Genomic DNA, 21,030 nt, shown 5'->3' with positions numbered 1-21,030 from the left:
CAGCTTCAGTCCTTCGGCTCCGCCTCACCTGCCCACAGGCTCCTGGTCTTCCTCCCGGTCATATCTCCCTGCTGGCGGCTCACCCCGTCCTCTGCTGTGGGAGGCAGCTTTTGGCTGCGACCCCTGGTGTGTTTCTAGTGCTGACTGGAGGTCTGTCTTTGCCTCCAGACTCATCTCCCACCTCTTCCACCCATCCCACCTCTCCGTCTTCTCCACCAGAATGAACAGCCTGGCCTGTCCCAGAGCGGGGAAATCCAGGTGTCCTGCTGGAGGCGGCCCTCCCCTCACCCTCCACACCCGGTACATCCACAAGGCCTGGTGGCTTTTCTACCAGGACACGTCAAAATCCATGCATTCCTCTCCCATGCCCCACCAACACTCCAGCCTGCCCCGCCTCCACCTTCATCTGAGCTACCGCAGCAGTGGCTCTGAGCACACTCTTCTGTCTTTTTTGGTGATATGCATTTTCATGGCAACATCTAAATTGTGCTGTGATGGTGGCCCCAGGAAAGTAGGACCATTGTGTGTGTGCTTCCCCTCTGTACCCCAAACCTCTGCCAGCACTGGAGTCAGACAGACATTTGGCAAGTGAAGGAGTAGTGAGGGTGGCGTCCTGGAACGTAAGTCCAGGTTCTGATCCCAGGGTTTTCCCCAGACCATATGCCTCTGTCCGTCTCAAGCTTCAACCTCTTAGGTAAGTACCTCTGATTTGGGTGTACTCAGAAATGTGCACACTTCTTCTAGGTGATCAGAGAAGTCCACAGCGGCTGCAGTGGGCCGGTGGATGCAGAATGTCCTCCCCCATCAAGCTCCCCCATGCACAAGGCAGAGCTGGAGAAGGTAAGGGCATGTTTCTTCTAGGAATCATAACCTTACAATTGATTGAGGTTTCCCTCAAAGTTTTGGCAATATTCTCTGATAATTTCAGCACTTCTGGTTGAAAAGAGAAAAAGAAAAGGAATGAAATCCTACTCCCTATGCATTTAGTGTCTACCCTGTATGAAGCTCGAGTTAGTAATTTTCAGACTGGGGGGTAAAGTTTCAGCCATGGGTTTCAAGGTGATGGTTTAAGGTGTTGGAGGTCCCCTGGCTAGTACACGGCACAGCTGGAGTCTGCATGCAGGTCTGTGTGCCTCTGGAGCCCAGCAGGCGCTGCATAAGTGTGCCTTCCCACAGAGCAGGGCGCCCCCCCCACCCCCCAGCCCTCTCTGCTCTGCACTCATTTCCCTCGTTGGCAGCCCCCTGAGGGCAGAGCAGTCCCCACTCTGGGCGTTAGCCCTTCTTGCCAGAAATAGATAAACCCGTTGCTGGATAAGCTCTCTCTGAAGTGCTGTATCCATCTATGCAAAGGTCCTGGATCCGTGGGGACCCTGGCTCCCACCGTGCAGTGTTCTGCAGGTGACCTGTGTCCCAGGAACCTTCTGAGTCCTCCCAGTCAGCCCCCCAGCCCTCAGACCCCTTCTTGTCTGTTGTTGTCGGGGTTCTCCAGAGAAACAGAACCAACAGCATGTGTGTATGTACATGTATGTATATGATATATAGGAATGTGTGTATATATATATATTTATATTTATATCTGTTATCAAACATACATACGATTCAGATATAAACTGTCATATACATTATAAAACTATGTGTTATATATATGGGCACACGTGCATGTATACATACATACATAGACATGTATACAAAGAGTTTTATTTTAAGGAATTGGCTCACATGAGTATGGAAGCTGGCAAACCCACCCTCTGCAGTGTGGGCCTGCAGGCTGGAGGCCCAGGAGAGTTGATGACGCCATGAGACCTGGGGTCCATCTGCTGGAGAAGCCCCTGGTGCCTGGGGAGGCTGCTCTTTCTGCTCCCTTCAGGCCTTCAGGTGATTGAGTGAGGCCACCCACACTGTTGAGCAGCACCTGCTCACTCAGGGCCCACCAATTTACATGTCAGTCTCATCCACAAACACCCTCCAAGTTGATGCATAAGATTGATCCCTGGTTCCTAGGACCGCTTTGTTAGGGCCTGGCCAGACCTGTTGACCTGGGGACTGGTTGCCCCCAGCCTGGTTGCCAGGGCAGTGCCGGCTTCAGTCACTCTGTCCCCGGAACTTGGTACATACTCAGTTCCCAGGACACACCATAATCCCTCCACTGCAGCTCTTCCCGGTGCTGCTGTGGGGTTGCAACACCTGTCTGCCATCCTTGGCCAAGATTGCCTGGACCTCTCAGGACGAGCGGGGTGTGTGTGTTCCCCTGTGCCCTTCTATCATCCAGATACCTTGTTGGTCTCCTGGCTGGCCAGTGTCTAGGGTACTGGGTATGCTGTGGGTGGTTCTGAGGAGGGCATTTGGAGCCCCTTTCCTCTGTGACACTAGTCGTCTGGGCAGAACAGAAAGATTCCTACTCTAACCAACGTCTCTTATTTGGGAACTGACTTAAAGTCCTAACTGCTCCTTACATGGAGAACTAAGGTGCTTCTTACACCTCAGTCCTAACAGGACTGAGATAATTACAGGAATCCAGTGCCCTTTGACAGTTTTGAATGACAGTCTCTCTGCATATTTATTCTGAGTCTTATTTGTTACAAGGAGATGCTTGACACTCACCCAGTTATTGGTGAATTATGGGAGGACATCAAATGGGTGATGGAGTATTTATTCTGGAGGGATAATTCAGCTTGGTGACAAATATTTTTTGTAATCAGTATTTTTTCAAAATTATTTGCAGAACAGTGGTTTGAATGAAATAGGCATGGTGCTTATTACTAGTGTTAGTATAACCTCAGCAAGGGTTTCTGTTCTTTTGAGGTTTTTAAAACTTTTGTATCCGTCCAAGCAGCTAGTCTGTTACAGTTGGGCCCCTGCTGCCTCTGGGTTGTTGAAAACTTGGCCCACATTTTCCTTCGCCTTTGAGTTAACTTTTGGATGATCCGTGATACACCACTTGGCCAGCGTGACCACTGTGAGAATGACTTAATCCTTTCTCTGCTTGTAGAAACTGTCCTCAGAGAGGCCAAGCTCAGACGGGGAGGGAGGCACAGAGAATGGAGTCCCCATGTGTGACGGGAGGGAACAAGGTGAGTCCTGCTCATGTCAAAAATGTGTGAACTAGAAAATAAAAATGAAAAACAAACTGCAGCTGGTTCTGTAAACTCTGAGCAGGTGAAAAATTTCCCTGGTAGTTTTGTGGTGCAGCTGTCATTGTCCCACGTGGTGATGACGGAGACTCCAGGGCAGCCCTCCGGTCAGCCCCAGCCCCACGTGTCCCCTTGCCCGGGGGTTTCTGTGGCCGTGATGCATGCCCCTCGTGTATTTTGAATGTGACTCCAGCAGTAGGTCATCTCTTCCCCTGGTCTGTCAGTAGATGTGTCTGCAGAGCTGGTATTGCCATTTTGTCTCACTCCGTTTTGTGCTTTTTATTTTGGCCATTTTAATAAGTGTGTGGTGGTATGTACCTGGGGCCTTCGCTTGCATTCCCTAGTGGCTAATGATGTGAAACATTTTGAATGTTTACCTGCTTCCTGTGTGTCATCTTTGGTGAAATGTCTATCAAATCATTTGCCCGTTGTTTTCATTGGATTTTTTGGTTCATATTATTTACTTGCAAGAGTTCTTTATATATTCTGAATACAAGCCATTTGCCATTCATGCACTGTACATAGCTTCTCCTGGTTTGTGACCTGACTTTTGATTTTCTTCAGGTGCACGGGCTGCGAGCAGGGCTGAGCTTTGTTGGCCGTTCTTGTGCAGCCCTGGCAGCCTGGGTGCCTGTTGGGCCCGTGGCCTCAGCCTTCCCAACGAGCAGTCTGTGCCCACCCAGCTCACCTGTGCCCCAGCACGAGAATTGAGTGGGTGTCTCCTCGCTCTGAAATGAGTCTTCCTTAAACCAAAGAGCAAGCCAGGCCATTAAGAAGCTTGGAACCCAAATAGCCTGGACTATTGTGGCGTTACAAGGGTCCAACCGAAGGACCGTGATCTCTGCCTTTGCCCATATGGCTTTCCCACTCTCTAGTGCTTGTGTGTAATCTTGTTCTCCTCGTGGGAAGTTATTCTGTGGAAAGTACTCTCTGTGTCCTCCCAGGGCACATCATGTGCAGTCAGAGCCAGGAGCGCTGTCTTTAAGCTCTGCCCTGGCCTGGAGTGACGTGAAATCTCAGGCTGCTGTGTGGGCAGCCTCTGCCTTTGCCTCCTCTGTGGCCTCTCAGTGCCCCTCGATGAACGGCTCCCACAGAATGACATATATGCCGGCCTGCATGTGTCGGTGAAGATAGCCGTACTCAAACCCTCCCATTTCCTTTTAACCAGGGCAGTCCTCTATGCTTTGTAAAGGTGATCTGGGTTCAGCCATTTTTTGCCTGGGAAGTGCTGTGCGTATAGTAGACACTCAGTAATCAGCCAGTGAGTGGCAGTAACGGTTCCAACACCTCCTGACTTCCTGTCTTAGCTTTTGTTCTGGCTGCCCACTTGTGACCAGTTTGCGCTTGAGAGGTTTTCGTAGTTCCCTTTCTCCCAGTCATATCATGACGCAGGCAGACAGATTTCTGTGCTGGTTGAGTAGAGAGAATCCTGCACTCTACAGCTTCTCCAGCACGCTAGGTCCTCAGCTCTGTGTGGGACGGTCCAGCCTCGTGCGGTCAAAGCCGCCGGGAATGACTGAAACTCTAAGTTCTTCTTTCAAGGTGACAATCCTAGTATTTAATCAATCAGTGCAGTAGGATTTTTGGTGACTTAGTAAGCATCCTATAGCTATTGCAGCTGATAGGAGAAAAGAGAATTGAGGTCCTGGTACTGATCTGTGTGAGGTGTCATTGTCCCTAGTTAGCACTGCACACATTTAAGATTTTATCACACGTCATACATAGTCCGATGATATTAGCCCCGTCTCCATTCTTCCCAAATAAAGAAACTTCTAGACTACCATTTATGTAGGCTAATCGGGAACTGTCTGCAGTTATGTTTATGGCTTCAAAAATGCTGGGAACCGGCTTTGCTCAGTCATCTGCTGTCCCACTCCACACTGACGGTGGCTGCAGTTTGGACTCCACGACTTTGCTGCTCTGTAAGTGCAGTGCTTTGAGAATTTTGAGTTTGTGGGCTCTTCTTTATAATTCTGTTACATGTGCTAAAGTCTGCCTTTTGTTTAATAAATAGCATCAAACATTTTATTGAATGTCAGTCTCTTTCCCACATTCCTACATACTTTGGCTTTTTCTTCCCAGGACTACCTCATTTCTGCTTTTGCAAAAAATTAACCCATGGGCATTCAAGGAATTAAGAGTATTTTGGTGCAGTCAGAGTCCAGGGAGTACTTTTGGGACAGGAGCAAAGCCTAGGAAAACTGGAAGAAAGCTAACCACCCAGCGTGTCTAACTCCTTTACCTTGCGATGCATTCCCCGAGCTTTGCAGAGGGATGTCCGCCGGGCCCTCTGGCTGCCTTTGCTGAAAGTCTCCCCTTTAAAGCTCAGAGTTTGTCCCCAGTCTCTTTAGAAACAGCCAAGAGGGTCTGCCGTGGCTGCTTTCACCTTGGGCTTGGGTGATCTGAAGTCAAACGCTGTGGCTGCCCGACTTCAGGCTCCCAGGAAGGGGACGTGCCTTCAGAAGAAGAGATTCAAACAGACTCTTGGTTCTTGTAGAAAGGGTAAAAGAGGGTATGTGCTGCTAGAGGGTCAGGGGCATGTTTAATCTTACGTTTAAAATAACACACAAAAAGGTTGATCCGTGTTGTCTCAGCTCAGGCTGCCGTAAGAAGCTAACCACTGACTCAGGGCTTAAACAACAGAAATTTCTATCTTACAGTTGAAGGCCAGAAGCCAGGATTGAGGTGTTGCCAGGGTAAATTGCTGGTGACAGCCCTCTGCCCGGCTTCCGAGGCTCCTCCTCGCCGTGTGCTCATGCGGCCTTGCTCCCATGCTCAGTCTCTTCTTAGAGGACCCTGATCCTGCCAGCTCAGGGCCCCACCCAGATGACCTCATTTAACCTGAACTCCTTCTTAGGGGCTCCCTCTCCAAATAGAGCCACACAGGGGATTAAGGCTTTTTAGCATTTCAGTTCTGGAGGGACACAAACATCCAGTCCACAACACCGTGTTCACCCTGAAATTTAGCCCAGCTTCGTTTTTAACTCTAATGTAGCACCTCTTGCCTCAGACATCGTTACTGTCATTTCTTTCTAGAGAGGAAATCAGGGTTAAAACAAAGTGATCCCACAGGTCTCATGGGAAGGAGAGCAGAACGAGGCAGGCCAGATGCAGGCTGGCGTCCCACCAGTGCCCTTCAGCCAGGCTGCAGTGGCAGCAGAGTGCAAACAGGAGCCAGGACTGCCCCCTGCTCCCCTCTGCCTGGGAGAGGCAGGTGGGGACGGGGCGGGAGTGCGTGTGAGGACGGGGATGTTTTAGAGGAGGGTGTGGGGATTAGGCCTAGGTTCATGATCTCACGTCCCTGAATCCTCCTCCTCTGGAATCATCTTGTGCTAATGGGGAGAGGGGGAGGGGAAGAAATTCTGGACTCCCATTGCATTTTCAAAATTGCCTGTGATGCCTCTAGGTTATAGAGTTTGAAGGTGTTGCCCTGCTGGTGGTGGCAGAAAGGGTGGTTGGGAGTCGCTCTGGGCTCTGGATCTCGTGCACCCCCTCTCAACACAGCCCACACTGTGTGAAGGTGCTCTTGACCCCCCACACCAGGCACATCATGGCCCTCAGCTGATCAAGTTGAGCGGCAGCCCACCTCTTCAGAGGTGCTCCGTAGGAGGGGTCCTGTCCCTCAGGCCTGGGTGCTCTCACAGGCACATGGTCACTCTGCACAGTCCCACACCTGGTTCTGCAGGAGGTGGGGGACACGGCCTGGGGAGGCAGTGCTTTGTGTTTGCCTGGCAGGGAGCCACACTGGGCGCTCCAGCCATGTGCATGGTCCTGAATCCCCTGGCACTTCCCCTGCTCACCTTTGCTTGCTCAGATGTGGGTCCAAAGTTGCCAGACCTTCCAGTTTCCCAAGGGAAGCCAGAAATCATTTTTATGCAAAACATGTGTGAATTTTGCATTTTGTCAATGAATTTGTAATTGAACACCGTGCAGGCCAAACAGAACACGACAGGCTGCAAGCCAGCCGCCTGTCTGCGAGCTCTGGGCAGGGGAGAACTGCATGTGTCTAGCAGTGGGCTCGCTGAAGGACACTGCTCCCCCCACTCACCTGTGCCCTCCCCGCCGCCAGGATGTGTCTCTCTGGACTTCCTTTTGCCCTTAGACTTGTCCCGCTCCTCCAGCCTGGCCTTCCCTCGGGCTTTCGCACAAACACATCCTCATTGCTGGGCTCTCTGCTCAGAGCTGACCCCTCTGAGAGGCTTTCTCTGACCACCAGTTGCTGCAGCACATAACCCTACCTAACCGTCCACATGGGCCTTGCCACCATTTGACCCCCTTTGTGTGTGTGTGCGTGTGTGTGTGTACATGTGTGCTCCCAGCTACTCTAGAGCACAAGCTTTCTAAGAGCACCTCTGCCTGCTGTCTCCCCTTGTGTCTAGACCAATAGCTGGCACGTAGCCAGTACTCAGTAATTAAAAATTGGGGAAAATAAAATGGCTATGACTCGACTAATACTTTATCTTTATTTTTTTCAATTCTAAAGTCTTTGACTGAGACATACTCTTTTGTTGTCACTATTACTCTTTACAGCTAAGAGGAAAAAAGGTTCCAAATCAGAGGCCAAGGGAACCGTCTCTAAAGTCACTGGGAAAAAAATCACCAAGATCATCAGTTTGGGGAAGAAAAAGCCGTCCACAGATGACCAGACCTCGTCAGCCGAGGAGGATGTCCCCACCTGCGGTAAGGCGAAGGCGGACGGAAGGAGGGTGCTGCTCCCTGTCCTCCGACCCCTGCGTCACGCTCACCCAGGGCTCTCCACTTTGCCCTCTTGACAGTCGAGTTATGGTCATTGGAACTGTGGGAAATGTATAACATTTTACTGCTTATTAATCAAAAACTGTGCAGGAGTTTGAGGTGTTCCCTGAGGCTCTTTCAAGATGAACACGTTCTCTCTTTGGTCCCATGAAGTTCTCCTGCAGCCCTTTAAGCCCATGCCCTCGGTTATGTGAAGGCGGGAGTATGGGGTACTGCAGAATATTTATGGAGTTAAGACGAGTTCTTCCCTTGGGCTACGGTAATAAAACACCCTTCCTTGTAATGCCCCATTTTTAAACTTACATTTCAAACTGAGTCTCACCCATGGACCATCCCCCTCACCAGTCTTCCATCCATAAGTAGTATCTGAGCAGTTGCTGTTGGTCAGGACTGTGTGGGCACATGCAGGTGAACCCCTACATGATCACCGTGGTGCCTGCCCTGCCATCACATCCAGGTGAGCAGCAGACAGGTCTGGGACCGGAATCACAGAGGCAGATGTGCGGTAACTCCCTGTGACCATGCTAGGAGGGAGAACAGGACAGAGTCTGTAGGGACCTCAGTCAGAGGAGGGGACGGTCAGGCGGCCTCTGTGAAGAGGGTGGCCAGTGGGAGTTCATAGACATCGTGTTTTCTGGGCAGCCAAGCTTAGAAGAACCATGCAACTCTCCAGGAGAAGAACTTTAGAAGCTGTAAAAGGGCTATCTACCCTTTTAGAGGTAATTCTTAAAAATTAAGAATGGGCCGTAATTTTCCTTGACTACTTCAACTTTCTATCAGTGTAAATCCCATAATTCCTTTTATTTGTAGGGGTACTATGCTTACCTCCCTCTCTCTCTATGTCCCTCTCCAAGTATCCATTCTGTTCAAAGTATTAGGTTTTAATTTGGGGGATACTCAAAGATACGTAATTTAGGTGCTGCCTGAAAGTGCCTAAGCTTGACCATACATACAAAGATACATCTTTTCAACAAAGAGCACGTTGCAGGTGTGGCTTATGCTAAAGGCAAACAGGAAGCAAGAGGGCTGTGGGCCGGAGTAGGGTAGCCTGTGGAGTGAGGAGCCTGGAGGGGCCAGAACTGGGCCCATCATGAAGGCCCAGCAAGGCCGATCCTCGGCTCCTTCCAGCTTTAAGAGCCGTGGTTCTGGGAAGCTGCACCAGTAAGATTTTTAGTGGGCATAATCAAATGATTTCCTTCGTCAGCCCTTGGTGGGTGGGGGGAAGCTGGTGGGCACACAGTGAGGAGGCACTGCCTGGTGGAGGTGTCATCTCTGAGAGGTCCAAAAGCAGCTGCCTGGAGGGAGAGGTGGGGGCAGATGATGACACCAGAAGGAGACTATGGGTCTAGGAGCCCTGGGCATCTGAGAACCCTGACCTAGTCCCTCATCAGGTGGCAGGGGGTCACAGAAGTGGCCTGACTGATGCCCTTGCCACTGCCCTACACCAAGGAGAACACAACAGGTGGGGAGAGCTTAGCAGGGAGGGCGGTGGGGGGGGGGCATTTGTTCATGCCTGGCAGTGTTTCCTTGTCATCTGTGCCATTCTTGGAATGACAAAAAGCCATCAGTGATGTGGGACCATTTCCCCACTTACATTTGCCCCAGAGAGGAGACGGGAGTTAGGATTAAAGTTGGAGAGCAGAAATTATCCAACAAAAAGTGAATTGCTGTTTTAGCTTTGGTCTTGTTTTTTAAGCTGCTCTAGGTCCGTGGAGAAAATGGAAATTCTTTCATGAAAACATTCATACAGAAGGTAACTTACAAACTGTGGTGCAGACCCTCGTTTTCCAGACGAGAACGTGGGCTTGCCCTGGGCCCCATGGCCGGCTGGGGGCAGAGCCAGGCCCAGGCCCCAACTCTGTGGATTCCCTGTAGCCCACTCCTTCTCCTGTCTCTGTGCATCTCAGAACCTCCATGTCAGGACTCCCACTGGCCAGCTCTGCTTGTGTTCGCGTCAGACGTGGCCGGAAGTGCTCTGGCTGGGTGCTTGCTTGGGACCGAGCTGATTGCTGAGGGAGCGGGAACGATGTACTGCAGCCTGTGGTGTGCGCGTGCGGATGGCCATCAAACTGCCTGGTGGGCGTCTTTTCCTCTGTTCAGAGAACATCCACTGTCCACGAGTTTTTAAATTGTCACCTAGTTCTTTGCTAGGACAGGGAAACAGGGGAGGGGTCTGTAGAGAATCCAAGGGGAGAATGACTCTTTTCAGTCATTTTAGTACGGCTGTAAAGTTTCAGGCAGGAAAAGTAAAGACCCTGCCGAACAGCCTCTGCAGCTGTTCTCATGCTGCGAGCAGAGGAAAAGCCACACTGGGCAGTGGCAAGGGCAGCAGGGCACACTCGGAAAGGGGCTCCCGGCGCAGATGAGCTGAGTTCACATCCCAGCCCCACGGAATGCTGGCCGGTAGCTGGGCCTCCAGGCACAGGGAAAATCCTGCTGGCAGGGGCGTGAAGACGGCTCTCTGCAGCTGCTCCGTGGGTGGGCGCGGGGGGCACAGCACAGCCTGGATGCAGGGGCTCTGGGTGCTGCCCCATGCCTCACGGCTCTCCTTAGGCCTGCGGGGTCTCGTGGTGGGCAGCAGCCGGGTCCGCTCTGAGACAGGCACACAGGCCCCTCTGCAAAGTCCTTCTCCAGTGCTTACAAGGCCTGGAATTATTGTTGCTGTAAATGCATTTTGCTCCTCCTCTTCCCGTTTCTGCCTGTTGTTTGGACTAGTGCACATGCCCCTTGACTGGCCACCTTCTACTCCACATCCCTCCGGGACACCAGATGGAAATTTGGAGACCGTGACTCATTATGTCATCCCAGACTGAGAAAAGGCTCTTTTGCTGCTTAGTTCAGGGTCCTAATGATCTTATCTCAACTGAAATTACAGCTTTTTCTTCTCTGTTACTGGATTCAGATTCAGGTCTAATTTGCTCTGAGGTGTGTCCCCAACATCTGGCACAGAGCCTGGCAGATGATGGCAACTCAATAAATACTCGTTGACTGAATGAATGACCTTAAGTGAATCACATGACCTCCCTGAGCCTCTGGTTGTTCATTATGAGATGGGCCCATACTTAAAATTACTTTGTTTTCCTAAAAATTGAATGTAAAATCATAAAGCACTAAGCTCAATGCCTATTCATAGTTTATGATCAGTAAATGGTCGCTGTTAATATTTTTTGTTCACCTGATGAGATTTTCTTCTTAACCTGAGCAAAGCAGACATATTCAAGTCAACATGAGGCGATGCCGATGAGCACACATGTACTGCAGAATAGGGAGGCCGAGAGCGGGGAGAGGCCCCAGGTGTAGCACTGAAGGGCTTCCTGGAGTCGGGTCACCTGAGCTACTCTGAAGGGCTTAGTGGAGATGTCCAGGGCCTCTTCCAGCTCTCATGCTCTGTGGTTTTTCGAAGTTTTCAACAATTGGATTCATCAGTGGACAGGAAAGTTATATGCCTCTCACTTTCAATCATCATCTACCCCGAAAGTCAAGTGACATCTCACCCAGGAGGAGGAGGGCAGTCTTGGTATGAGCCGCCCCGTCGGGTGTCGGCATACGAGTTCTTGGCACATGCGCCTACAGGGGGCACATGACCGAGGGGGGGAGGTCAGTGCTGGGGCATCGGCAGGCCCAGGATCCACCGTGGGCAGCATCTGGACATGCGCTGTCCCCTCCTCCTCCTTGGAGGTCCTTTCCCAGGCCGTCTCCCAGGTCTGCATCTTCCCAGGTCTGCATCACTTGGACGGTGGACCAAGACTTGCTGAGAAGATCAGCAGCTCACTGGGATGAAAGCCCTCTCAAAAGTGTGACCAAAACACGTAGCTAAAGAAAATAAATCCGGGGACGCTTGGCCGCACTTCTGCCAGGCAGCCTCTGCCTGCCCTTCTGCAGCTGCTTCAACTTGCTGGACACCTGGCGTGAGACCAGAGGCCAGGCCCTCAGCAGCTGACTGGGAGCACGATGTCTGTGCTCCTCCCTCTCTGTTTTTGTTTATACCAGACCTATAAAGCTAATTTTATAGTTCAAAGGAGACCTCCTGTATTCTTGCCATAGTTTTGCCAGAAACTTAGATTTCTTTCTTTAGAATTTAGAGCAAAAATAATCTTGAAACACCAAGCTGAAATTCCAAAATTGTTCATATACAGTAACACCTCACCATACATGATAAGTGGGACCCAAAAAAAGAAAAATAAAATTATATTGGAATTGTCTTACCAAACAGTTCATTGAAATGACCAGGATGAGCCTGGGCAGCCAGGATTCCAGCCTGGCCTGGCCCAGCTGCACTTGGGCGCCACCTGGTGGTGGGCCTTGCCCAGCTGAAGGATTCACAGGGAAGACCTGGGACTCAGTGTCTGCACCCATGCCATCAGCCAGATGGGTGGTGTCAGGGCAATACCGGGGTAGGGGGACCTTTGACCCCAGGGTCCTTAGATGGGTTGTCTGCCATTGCCCTGGGTGCCCTTCCTCATCTCTATGTGCCCTACTCAGAAAGTAGGAATTTTAGGTCACCCTTTTTGAGAACAGAGGGCAGCAAGCCTGGCAGGGGAGGACAGCTGCCGTATGTGGACATGTCACCATGGAGTTGACTGTAGAAACAGTCCTGGCTTCCCCAGGGGCCTCTTTCTGCTTTTCTCTTTGGGGACTGTCAGTAAATCTGAGGAAGGTGTTAGAATATGGTAATTCCACATCTAGTCATGCTCTACATAAACTGTGAATCTGTCCAATATAGTCATTCCTTTTGTGACTCAAAGAACAAGCGATTCATAGCATTTGGTGACTTTGGGCTAGATTCGGCCAGGGAAGGAACTATCAGGAGGCCACCTTTGCCTTTTCGGTGGATATACTGTCACTTGGTTAGTGCCGCCAGCCTCAGGGACTGCTGGCCAGCTCTGCAGGGCAGAGACTTGGGAGAGAGCGCACCCCTGTGGGGAATTCTGAAACTGGAAAGCGGCAGGGACATCAGAAGGAATGTTCTCGCTGTTACGGAGAAGGCAGATATGCTGCAGGTTCACGCGCTTTGCTGAAATTCCTCTATGAACATTCCAGCATCTCAGTTCCCATCACGATTCCCTGCCGTCTTCTGCATCAAGGCCACGTTCTACCAATAGATTCTGAGGATCTCTGTAGTCGGATGCCTGGATGTCTCTCATGCTCCCCTCTTCTCCAGCCAGACCTGTCCCTTCCCCAGGCCCATAGGAGGCCCCTACCTCTAAAGGCCCAGGCAAGGAGAGCCTCACCCACTGAGCCCCTCCAGACTTCACATAGGCTTCCCTTCTGCCAGCCCAAATCCTGACTCCTCCCGTGCACCAGGCTTAGTAGCTCTTCTTTGTGGCAATTGCTCACCTGGTGTTAACCTTATATGTCTGAGCAGATTGTTTCTTAGAAGCAATTTCCTGCCTTTCTAGATACACCGTCATGTCTGTATCCAGGTGCATTGACTCATGCTCAGAATATACAGTGGGTGCAGTTGGCAGTCATTTCATAAAAGTCCAGAAAAGTGAGCTTTTAGCATGGTTCATTACATACAGATAGTACTAAAATCATAGATATTAATGGTTCTAATAGCCATGACTTCGATGTCCAGATATTGTAACTGACTGTTTTTTTTTTTATTTTATTTTGGTATCATTAATCTACAATTACATGAAGGACATTATGTTTAGTAGGCTCCCCCCTTCACCAAGTCCCCCCCACATCTCCATTCACAGTCACTGTCCATCAACATAGTAAGATGCTGTAAAATCACTACTTGTCTTCTCTGTGTTGCGCAGCCCTCCCCGTGCCCCCCTCCACACTATACATGCTAATCGTAAGGCCCCCTTTCTTTTTTTCCCCCCCCTTATCCCTCCCTTCCCACCCATCCTCCATAGTCCCTTTCCCTTTGGTAACTATTAGTCCATTCTTGGGTTCTGTGCTTCTGCTGCTGTTTTGTTCCTTCAGTTTTCTTTTGTTCTTATACTCCATATATGAGAGAAATCATTTGGTACTTGTCTTTCTCCGCCTGGCTTATTTCACTGAGCATAATACCCTCCAGCTCTATCCATGTTGTTGTGAATGGTAGGATTTGTTTTTTTCTTATGGCTGAGTAATATTCCATTGTGTATATGTACCACCTCTTCTTTATCCATTCATCTACTGATAGACATTTAGGTTGCTTCCATATCTTGGCTATTGTAAATAGTGCAGTGATAAACATAGGGGTGCATCTGTCTTTTTCAAACTGGGCTGCTGCATTCTTAGCGTAAATTCCTAGAAGTGGAATTCCTGGGTCAAATGGTATTTCTATTTTGAGCATTCTGAGGAACCTCCGTACTGCTTTCCACAATGGTTGAACTAACTTACATTCCCACCAGCAGTGTAGGAGGGTTCCCCTTTCTCCACATCCTCACCAACATTTGTTGTTGTTTGTCTTTTGGATGGCAGCCATCCTTACTGGTGTGAGGTGATACCTCATTGTGGTTTTAATTTGGAGTGCTATTGGCGCGTCTGTCAGCTGGGAGAGTCAAGCCTCTTTCCACTTGCTCCTGGCCTTTCTTTCCTGGGACAACGATGACCCCTAGTGGCGTGTGTTGGGCAACTGCGTGTAGACTGGGTCTCTGTGTCTTGCCCGGCCGCTATGGAGGAAGCTCCCCTGCTGAGGGCGTGGCCAGCCTCAGGCTGCCGCTCTGCTATGGCGGGGCCGGAGGGGAACGGACGGGGGCTGTTTGGCTGTTTACCTCCATGAGGGGTCTCAGAGCTGTTGCCCAGGGAGTTAGTGCGCCCGGAGTTCCCTGGAACTTCCAGCTTCTGGACTGTGACCCGGGATGCTCCCGACCAGCTGTGGGGTCCCTGTCCCTTTAAGACTTTCAAAAAGCACTCGCTTTTCTTTGTCCCAGGGGCGCCGGCTATGGGGACCCGCTCACAGGTCCTACTGTCCTGCTTTCCTCGTATCCAGCACCCCACGCATGCACTGTGTCTGCGCTCTGGCCCGGATGGCGGGGGCTGGGTGTTCAGCAGTCCTGGGCTCCGTCTCCCTCCCGCTCCTGCTCCAACTCCTCTCCTCCGGCCGGGAGCTGGGGGGAGGGGCGCTCGGCTCCCGCCGGGCCGGGGCTTGTATCTCACCCCCTTCGCGAGGCGCTGGGCTCTCGCACGTGTGGATGTGGTCTGGCTGTTGTGCTGTGTCTTCTGGTCTCTCTTTTAGGATTAGTTGTATTTGTTGTATTTTCAAAAATATATATGTTTTTGGGAGGAGATTCCCACTGTCCTACTCACGCCGCCATCATGGCTCCGCCCCCTTGCAAAGGTTTTTGAACTTCGACTTTTACCTTTAGGACAGCACGTTGTCTTGCAGCTTGGGGCAAGGTGGTAACTGACTGTTTTTTAAAGAACCAGTCAGCGCTATATCATTCATAAATAGCATTTTACAGAATGAAAACCACAGCTCTTTATCTGCTGTCTTTAACTCTCAAAAGAGCTTCAAGTCAGGCTTTGCTGGGGGCTGTGAGCAAGATACTTCACATGCTGGGGGATGAGCTTCCCCTCCGTGCAGCGGACCTTCTGGCTCCTTCCGACTTCCGTTCTCCAGCCTCCCTTCACCCTGCTCCAGTCCCTCCTGAATACATAAAGTACAAGGAATTTGTGTCCAGATACTTGAACCAATGGGCTCACTTCCCTGCTTTCTCTTTTATTTCACAAATACGGCAACTCATGCCCGCAAACTGAAGTTTTCATTCTAGGGAAGCAGTGAACGCTTTTGTTTAGGGCACGTTCATAGAACTGATTCACATTTAGCCAAAGGAAATTAAAACCTTATAAGAGTTTACATCATAAATTCATTGAGCAAATATTTATATGCAGTATGTAAAGCACCATGATGGGCCCTTAACATCCCTATGTGTTTGGACTTCGGGTTTGATTTTGTTCCTCTGTACGGCACCTATCCATTGCTAATAAAGTGTGTAAGACATGAAACATGAAATGAGCAAACATTGGGAGGGATTTGCTTTGCTGTTTGAGCACATGTGTGACTTGAAAGAGTACGTGATGGCTTAAGGAATCCTTTCTTTCTTTTTGACCTGCATTTTGTATGTGTTTAAGTCCCTTCCTAAATCTTAACAGAAGGGGGCAGTAATTCACTAGCATCATGGGGTGGTTAGAAGTCCTTGTTACCTGTGCAGTCTACTGTACATGCCTTGTTATTTCTAGAAAAATGCATGTTATGTTTGTGACAAATGACAATGATCAGTGTCTTGTATTTGAGGTTTCCATTTTTTAAAAGGAGGATAATTGCTCCTGTAATTACATCACACTTGTAGTGTACTGAAAATATGATAAGTATCAGAGATGTGAATGGAACATTCCATATATGCTCAGACTCCGGAGTCTGGGTTTCTGGGCAGCCTTCCCCAGTCAAAAAAAACCTCAAACTCGAGGTTGCAAGAAAGGTCTCTGAGTGCAGCCTTGGGCTCTCCTGGAATGTGGCCAGCAGTGAGGACTTACCACATCCTGAGGCCACCCAGCACTTGAAAAAAGCTTTCATTTTCAGATAGTTTTTAACTCATGTTAAGCCAGAATCTGCCTCCTTGCAACTTTTGCCCTGGTTGTGTCATTTGCAGCTACTCAAAATGCACCTGAGTTCTTTTGTGTATGACAGCCCTTCATCTGTTTGCAGGTGTTCACCATGTCCGCATCTCCCGCTCGCCATCCATACACCCATGGCTCAGTGACCTTCCACATTCCCCAGACAAACCCCAAGTCCCCACAGCAACGTTCGACATCTAGTAACTGATTCTTAGCACACACGCACCCCACATCACCTAGGGCTTCTGATATGGAAGGAAGAGCGCCCAAAGCTTGCTTGAAGTCAGTCCATTGCTGTCGTGGCAGTTCCTATTTATGCGTTTGCCTTTGGAAATGTGTGAGAGCCTGTTTCACCCCAGCTGCCTTCACTGGGCCTCTCTCCCTGAGACTCGAACAAGGGCCCCTCAGCCGCCTTCCGCAGGCCTCATCTCCCCGGGAGCCAACAGTCTGCATTGTCTTCCTGCAGGCTACCTCAACGTGCTGTCCAACAACCGCTGGCGGGAGCGGTGGTGCCGCGTGAAGGACAACAAGCTCATCCTCCACAAGGACAGGACCGATCTGAAGACCCACATCGTCTCCATCCCTCTGCGTGGCTGCGAGGTGATCCCGGGACTGGATTCCAAACACCCGCTGACCTTCCGGCTGCTTCGCAATGGGCAGGAGGTCGCTGTGTTGGAGGTAGGCTGCTGCAGCGCGGCCCCACACTCCTGGCAGTTCCCTCCAGAAGCCACCTCCTGGCTCCGCACCAGGCTCCTCACGCCCGGCCGGTAGCCCCTGCATTGCCCCACTTCCTCTTCCCCCTTCCGCCCGCCCTCCCCGCGGGGCCCTCCTGGGCCCACAGCGCTGTGCCAGCTTTTCCTGAGCTACAAGCTGGACTCGCCTGCCCAGTTTCCTCCTCCCTTCACTTCCTCTCTTCCAGTGTTTGCATGAAAATGAAACACACAGCTCCTTACAGGAGATTGCTTTTTTTTTTTTTTTTTTTTTAGATAATTATTTTTTTATTGAAGGGTAGTTGTACAACATAGTGATTCAACATTTATATACATGACAATTCTAGGTACCAGCTATCACCATCCAAGTTGTTACAATATCTTGACTATATTCATTACATCCCGGTTACTTATTATTTTACCATTGGAAGGGAGATTGCTTTTTAACAGCTGCCAGAATATAGCTGGTTTTAAAATTTCCAATAAAACTTTCTTTCCCCAACTATGTTTGCCTGTGAAATGGTGGTGTTTCCTCTAACTCATCCTTTGGAATGTCCTTGACTGCTTTATAGGTGGAGCAGGTTTTTTAGACAACTGACTGCCTTACAGACAGTGGCTGGTGAACCAAATCCAGGGCACCCAGAAGAAAACCTTTAGCTTTTAGGAACCCTTGGCTTTGTATACATTTTTATTGTCTGTTTGGCTGCTTTCCTACAACTTCTTATTCTACAGCAGAAAAAAGGCAATGAAACTAATTCCTTAGCTTCATACTTAGAACTTTCATTTTTGAAAGTTGTAATATTTACTTTTTTGTCTATTATATCATTGATTTATTTTCTACCCTTTATTCAGACCTTTTTTCCTTTGCCATTTTCTCCCACTTAGCATTATCATGATTAAGACACAAAGATACACATACACACACACGTATAACCACAGTACACAAATATCAGACTGTAGGATTTCCAGAGCACATGTAAGTTTCTTTATGCCGTATAGGCAGTAGAAATGAGGCTGTGTTAGATTTGGTGGAGTGGCCGGGTTCTCAATGACTGTGGTCGTATTGGTCAGTGGAGGGAAGAGCCTGGGTTTGGGACCAAGGTCCAGGTGGCCCAGTTATTCGGTCTAGAAGGTCTTGATAAGTCATAGGAGTTTCATAGAAATGAATTTCTGGTAGGGGCTAAAGAGTTAACCATATAGTCTTTCCTGCCATGGGGCATACAGCCCAGTAGTTTGCGATAAGGGGTCAGAAGGATAGACTGCTGTCTCCTAGGGCTGGCTTTGCAGTAGGATGGCTACACAGAAAGCAGGCCAGGCCTGCATGCAGCCAGTGTCTGTGCCCTGGTCTTAGTCCTCCGTGCTTTGATGACACCAAACCTTTTTCTCTCTTAGCTGCTTCGTTCATCTGTAAGACACGAGCATTGGGCTAGAATCAGTGTACTTGATCAGGCAGAAAACTGCTGGGTGGATAGTCATGGAAAAAAGCCAAATATGTAAATGAGGAGACTATACTCTTGATGTAAAACCATGTAGGTTCCACCGGCGAGCCCTGGCAGCAGATCTGAGAGAGCGTGCAGGGAGAAGGGGGTGTGGTAGTGAAGGGGGAGAGGTCCGGTCTGCCTTCTGAGAGGAGCTGGGCTGGGTGGGGTTTTGAGGCCCAGGAAGGGAGGTCCTTACCTGCCTTTGCTGCCAGACTGACAGGCTGGGGGTGTTGTGTTATGTTACCTCCTTCCATTTTCCAGTCATTCAAACAAACCCACACAGAACCACACAGCATTCCAACATAAGCAGAGAGCTCTGCCTCATCAGCAATCAAGTGCAGTGAGCCAACCAGTAAAGTTGTAATCTGTACTTTTACTAAGATCATTTTATTTTAACTTTTATTTTGGGATAATTTTAGAATTACAGCAATACCCTTCATACCTGTTCCCCAAATGGTAACATTTTACCATGTTTGGTATCTCCTGTGCTTCCCCCCCAACTCCGTCTTCTGTACCCCCACTTCTTTGTCTGCATAAAGTTTTTCAGAACTGTTTATAGACATTTCCCCCTTTGTCCCTAAATACTTTATTGTGAATTCACTGAAAACGAGCGCAGTCCCTTACCAAAACCACAGTGATTAGCAAAACCAGGAAATTAACATTCATAAAATACTATTGTCTGATTCATAGATCTTAATCAGACTTTCCCAGTTATCCCACTAATGTCTCTGGTCTGAGCAGAAATCCCAGGTCCTGTGTTACATCGGCTGCAAGTTTCTAGCTTCTCCATCTGTCTGGTTCCATGATGTTGATACTTTGAAGGGCTCAGACTGTGTAGGAGGTCCCCCCATTTGAGGGCTCTGCTATTTCCTGGAAGTTAGAATTGGGGGTACCCTTGTCTGGAGCCTGGGGAAGCAGTGCTGGATTTTGCAGTATTTCGTATCAGCAGGCACACGTGTCGCTTTGTCCCACTACTAGTGATGTTTGCTTTGGTCCCTTGGATAGGCTGTCTGCACGGCTTCCCCTGTGCAAGGTCACGGTGTTGTCCCTTGTCTTGCATAAGCATCTTTTGGAAAGATACTCTGAGACTGTGTAAATGTCCTGTTATCACTCACAATCTCACCCATTAATGGCTCTTGCCTGAACCGGTCATTACAATGACGGTTGCTAATGAGAACTTTCTAATCCATTATTCCTTCCACACCAACCAGCCAGCATCTTCTACAGGAAGGTTTCTTCTTCCTCTCATTTAATCAATCATCCATTCATTTGTGTGTGTGTGTATCAATGCGCCTGACTAGATTGTTATTTTAATCAGAGATTAAATCCTTCATTGTCATGATTTACTTGGGTGAAATTATCACAGACAAGGTCAGTGGAAGGTGCTTTGAGCTGGCCCCTGTGGCCTTTGCTCTATCCCTATAATAAAGACACTATAGTGCCGTCGACGTTGAAGAACATTCCCTGTGTTGTGACACAGTACGATGTCCCAGGTTCATCTTGTACTTTTCCCTGCTCCAGGCCTGGAATCAGTCACTTCTCCAAAGAGCCCTTAGCATTCTCCTCCTGGCAGATGGTGGTATTCAGAAACCAGAGTGTGGGTGCATGGTGTTCTCGTGGTTACTGGCGTGATTCCTGCTGGGCCTTTTCAATAGCCAGACATAAGAAATAGGTGTGTATGTGCGTCCACATCCACATTTCATGATGTGTGTATGTTATACATATAAGTATGCATATACATATGAATATGCATATATGCACCCACATCTATATGTACATCTATATTAAAAGTCATAAGATCATAACTAATACCTCTAATTTTGGTCCAACATCAGCAAGGTTATTTTTTAAAAGCCTCTGAAGATATAACCTAAAATGAACTATAAAGGAAACAACTAGGAAACTCTAGTGTGTATCATTCACATCTTATATTGTGTTAAAATACTTTTAAAAAATGCTTAAATAAAATAGCTTTAGAGTCATTGATACAGATTTAGTCATAGATACATTTTTTTTCTTTTTTTATAGAAATGTAGTTGGTAGACAATATTATATTTGTTTCAGATATACAACATAGTGATTCAGCAATTATATACATTAGTAAATGCTCACCATGATAAGTACTGTTACCATCTGTCAATACACAAAGAAATTACAATACTATTTGCTGTATTCCCTATGCTATACTTTGATCCTCACGAGTAGCTTATAATCGGAAGTTTGTACCTGTTTATCACCTTTACCAATTTTGCCCATCCCCTACCCACTTCCCCTTGGAAACCACCAGTCTGCTCGCTGTTTATGGGTCTGTTTCTGTTTTGTTTGTTTTTTCATTTGTTTTGTTTTTTTTAGATTCCTCATATAGGTGAAATCATAGTATTTTTCTTTGTCTGACTTACT

At 48.9% G+C, this 21,030-nt stretch overlaps 1 protein-coding gene across 5 annotated transcripts in view; it reads left to right on the top strand.

Annotated features, from left to right (window-relative positions):
• The window catches only part of AFAP1 (actin filament associated protein 1), a 159,494-nt gene that overhangs the window by 109,787 nt on the left and 28,677 nt on the right, over positions 1–21,030 (top strand). For all 5 annotated transcript variants that reach the window (XM_057501993.1, XM_036921359.2, XM_036921360.2 and 2 more), the window contains 4 exons: positions 745–840; positions 2,990–3,071; positions 7,662–7,811; positions 16,906–17,117. In XM_057501993.1, coding sequence (XP_057357976.1) covers positions 745–840; positions 2,990–3,071; positions 7,662–7,811; positions 16,906–17,117 — 540 coding nt within the window. The remainder of the gene's footprint in view (positions 1–744; positions 841–2,989; positions 3,072–7,661; positions 7,812–16,905; positions 17,118–21,030) is intronic.

This window comes from Manis pentadactyla, chromosome 5 (assembly GCF_030020395.1).
Source record: "Manis pentadactyla isolate mManPen7 chromosome 5, mManPen7.hap1, whole genome shotgun sequence".
Lineage (NCBI taxonomy): Eukaryota > Metazoa > Chordata > Mammalia > Pholidota > Manidae > Manis > Manis pentadactyla.
Note: the sequence above shows the minus strand (reverse complement) of the source record. Positions and strands in the feature narration are given on the sequence as shown.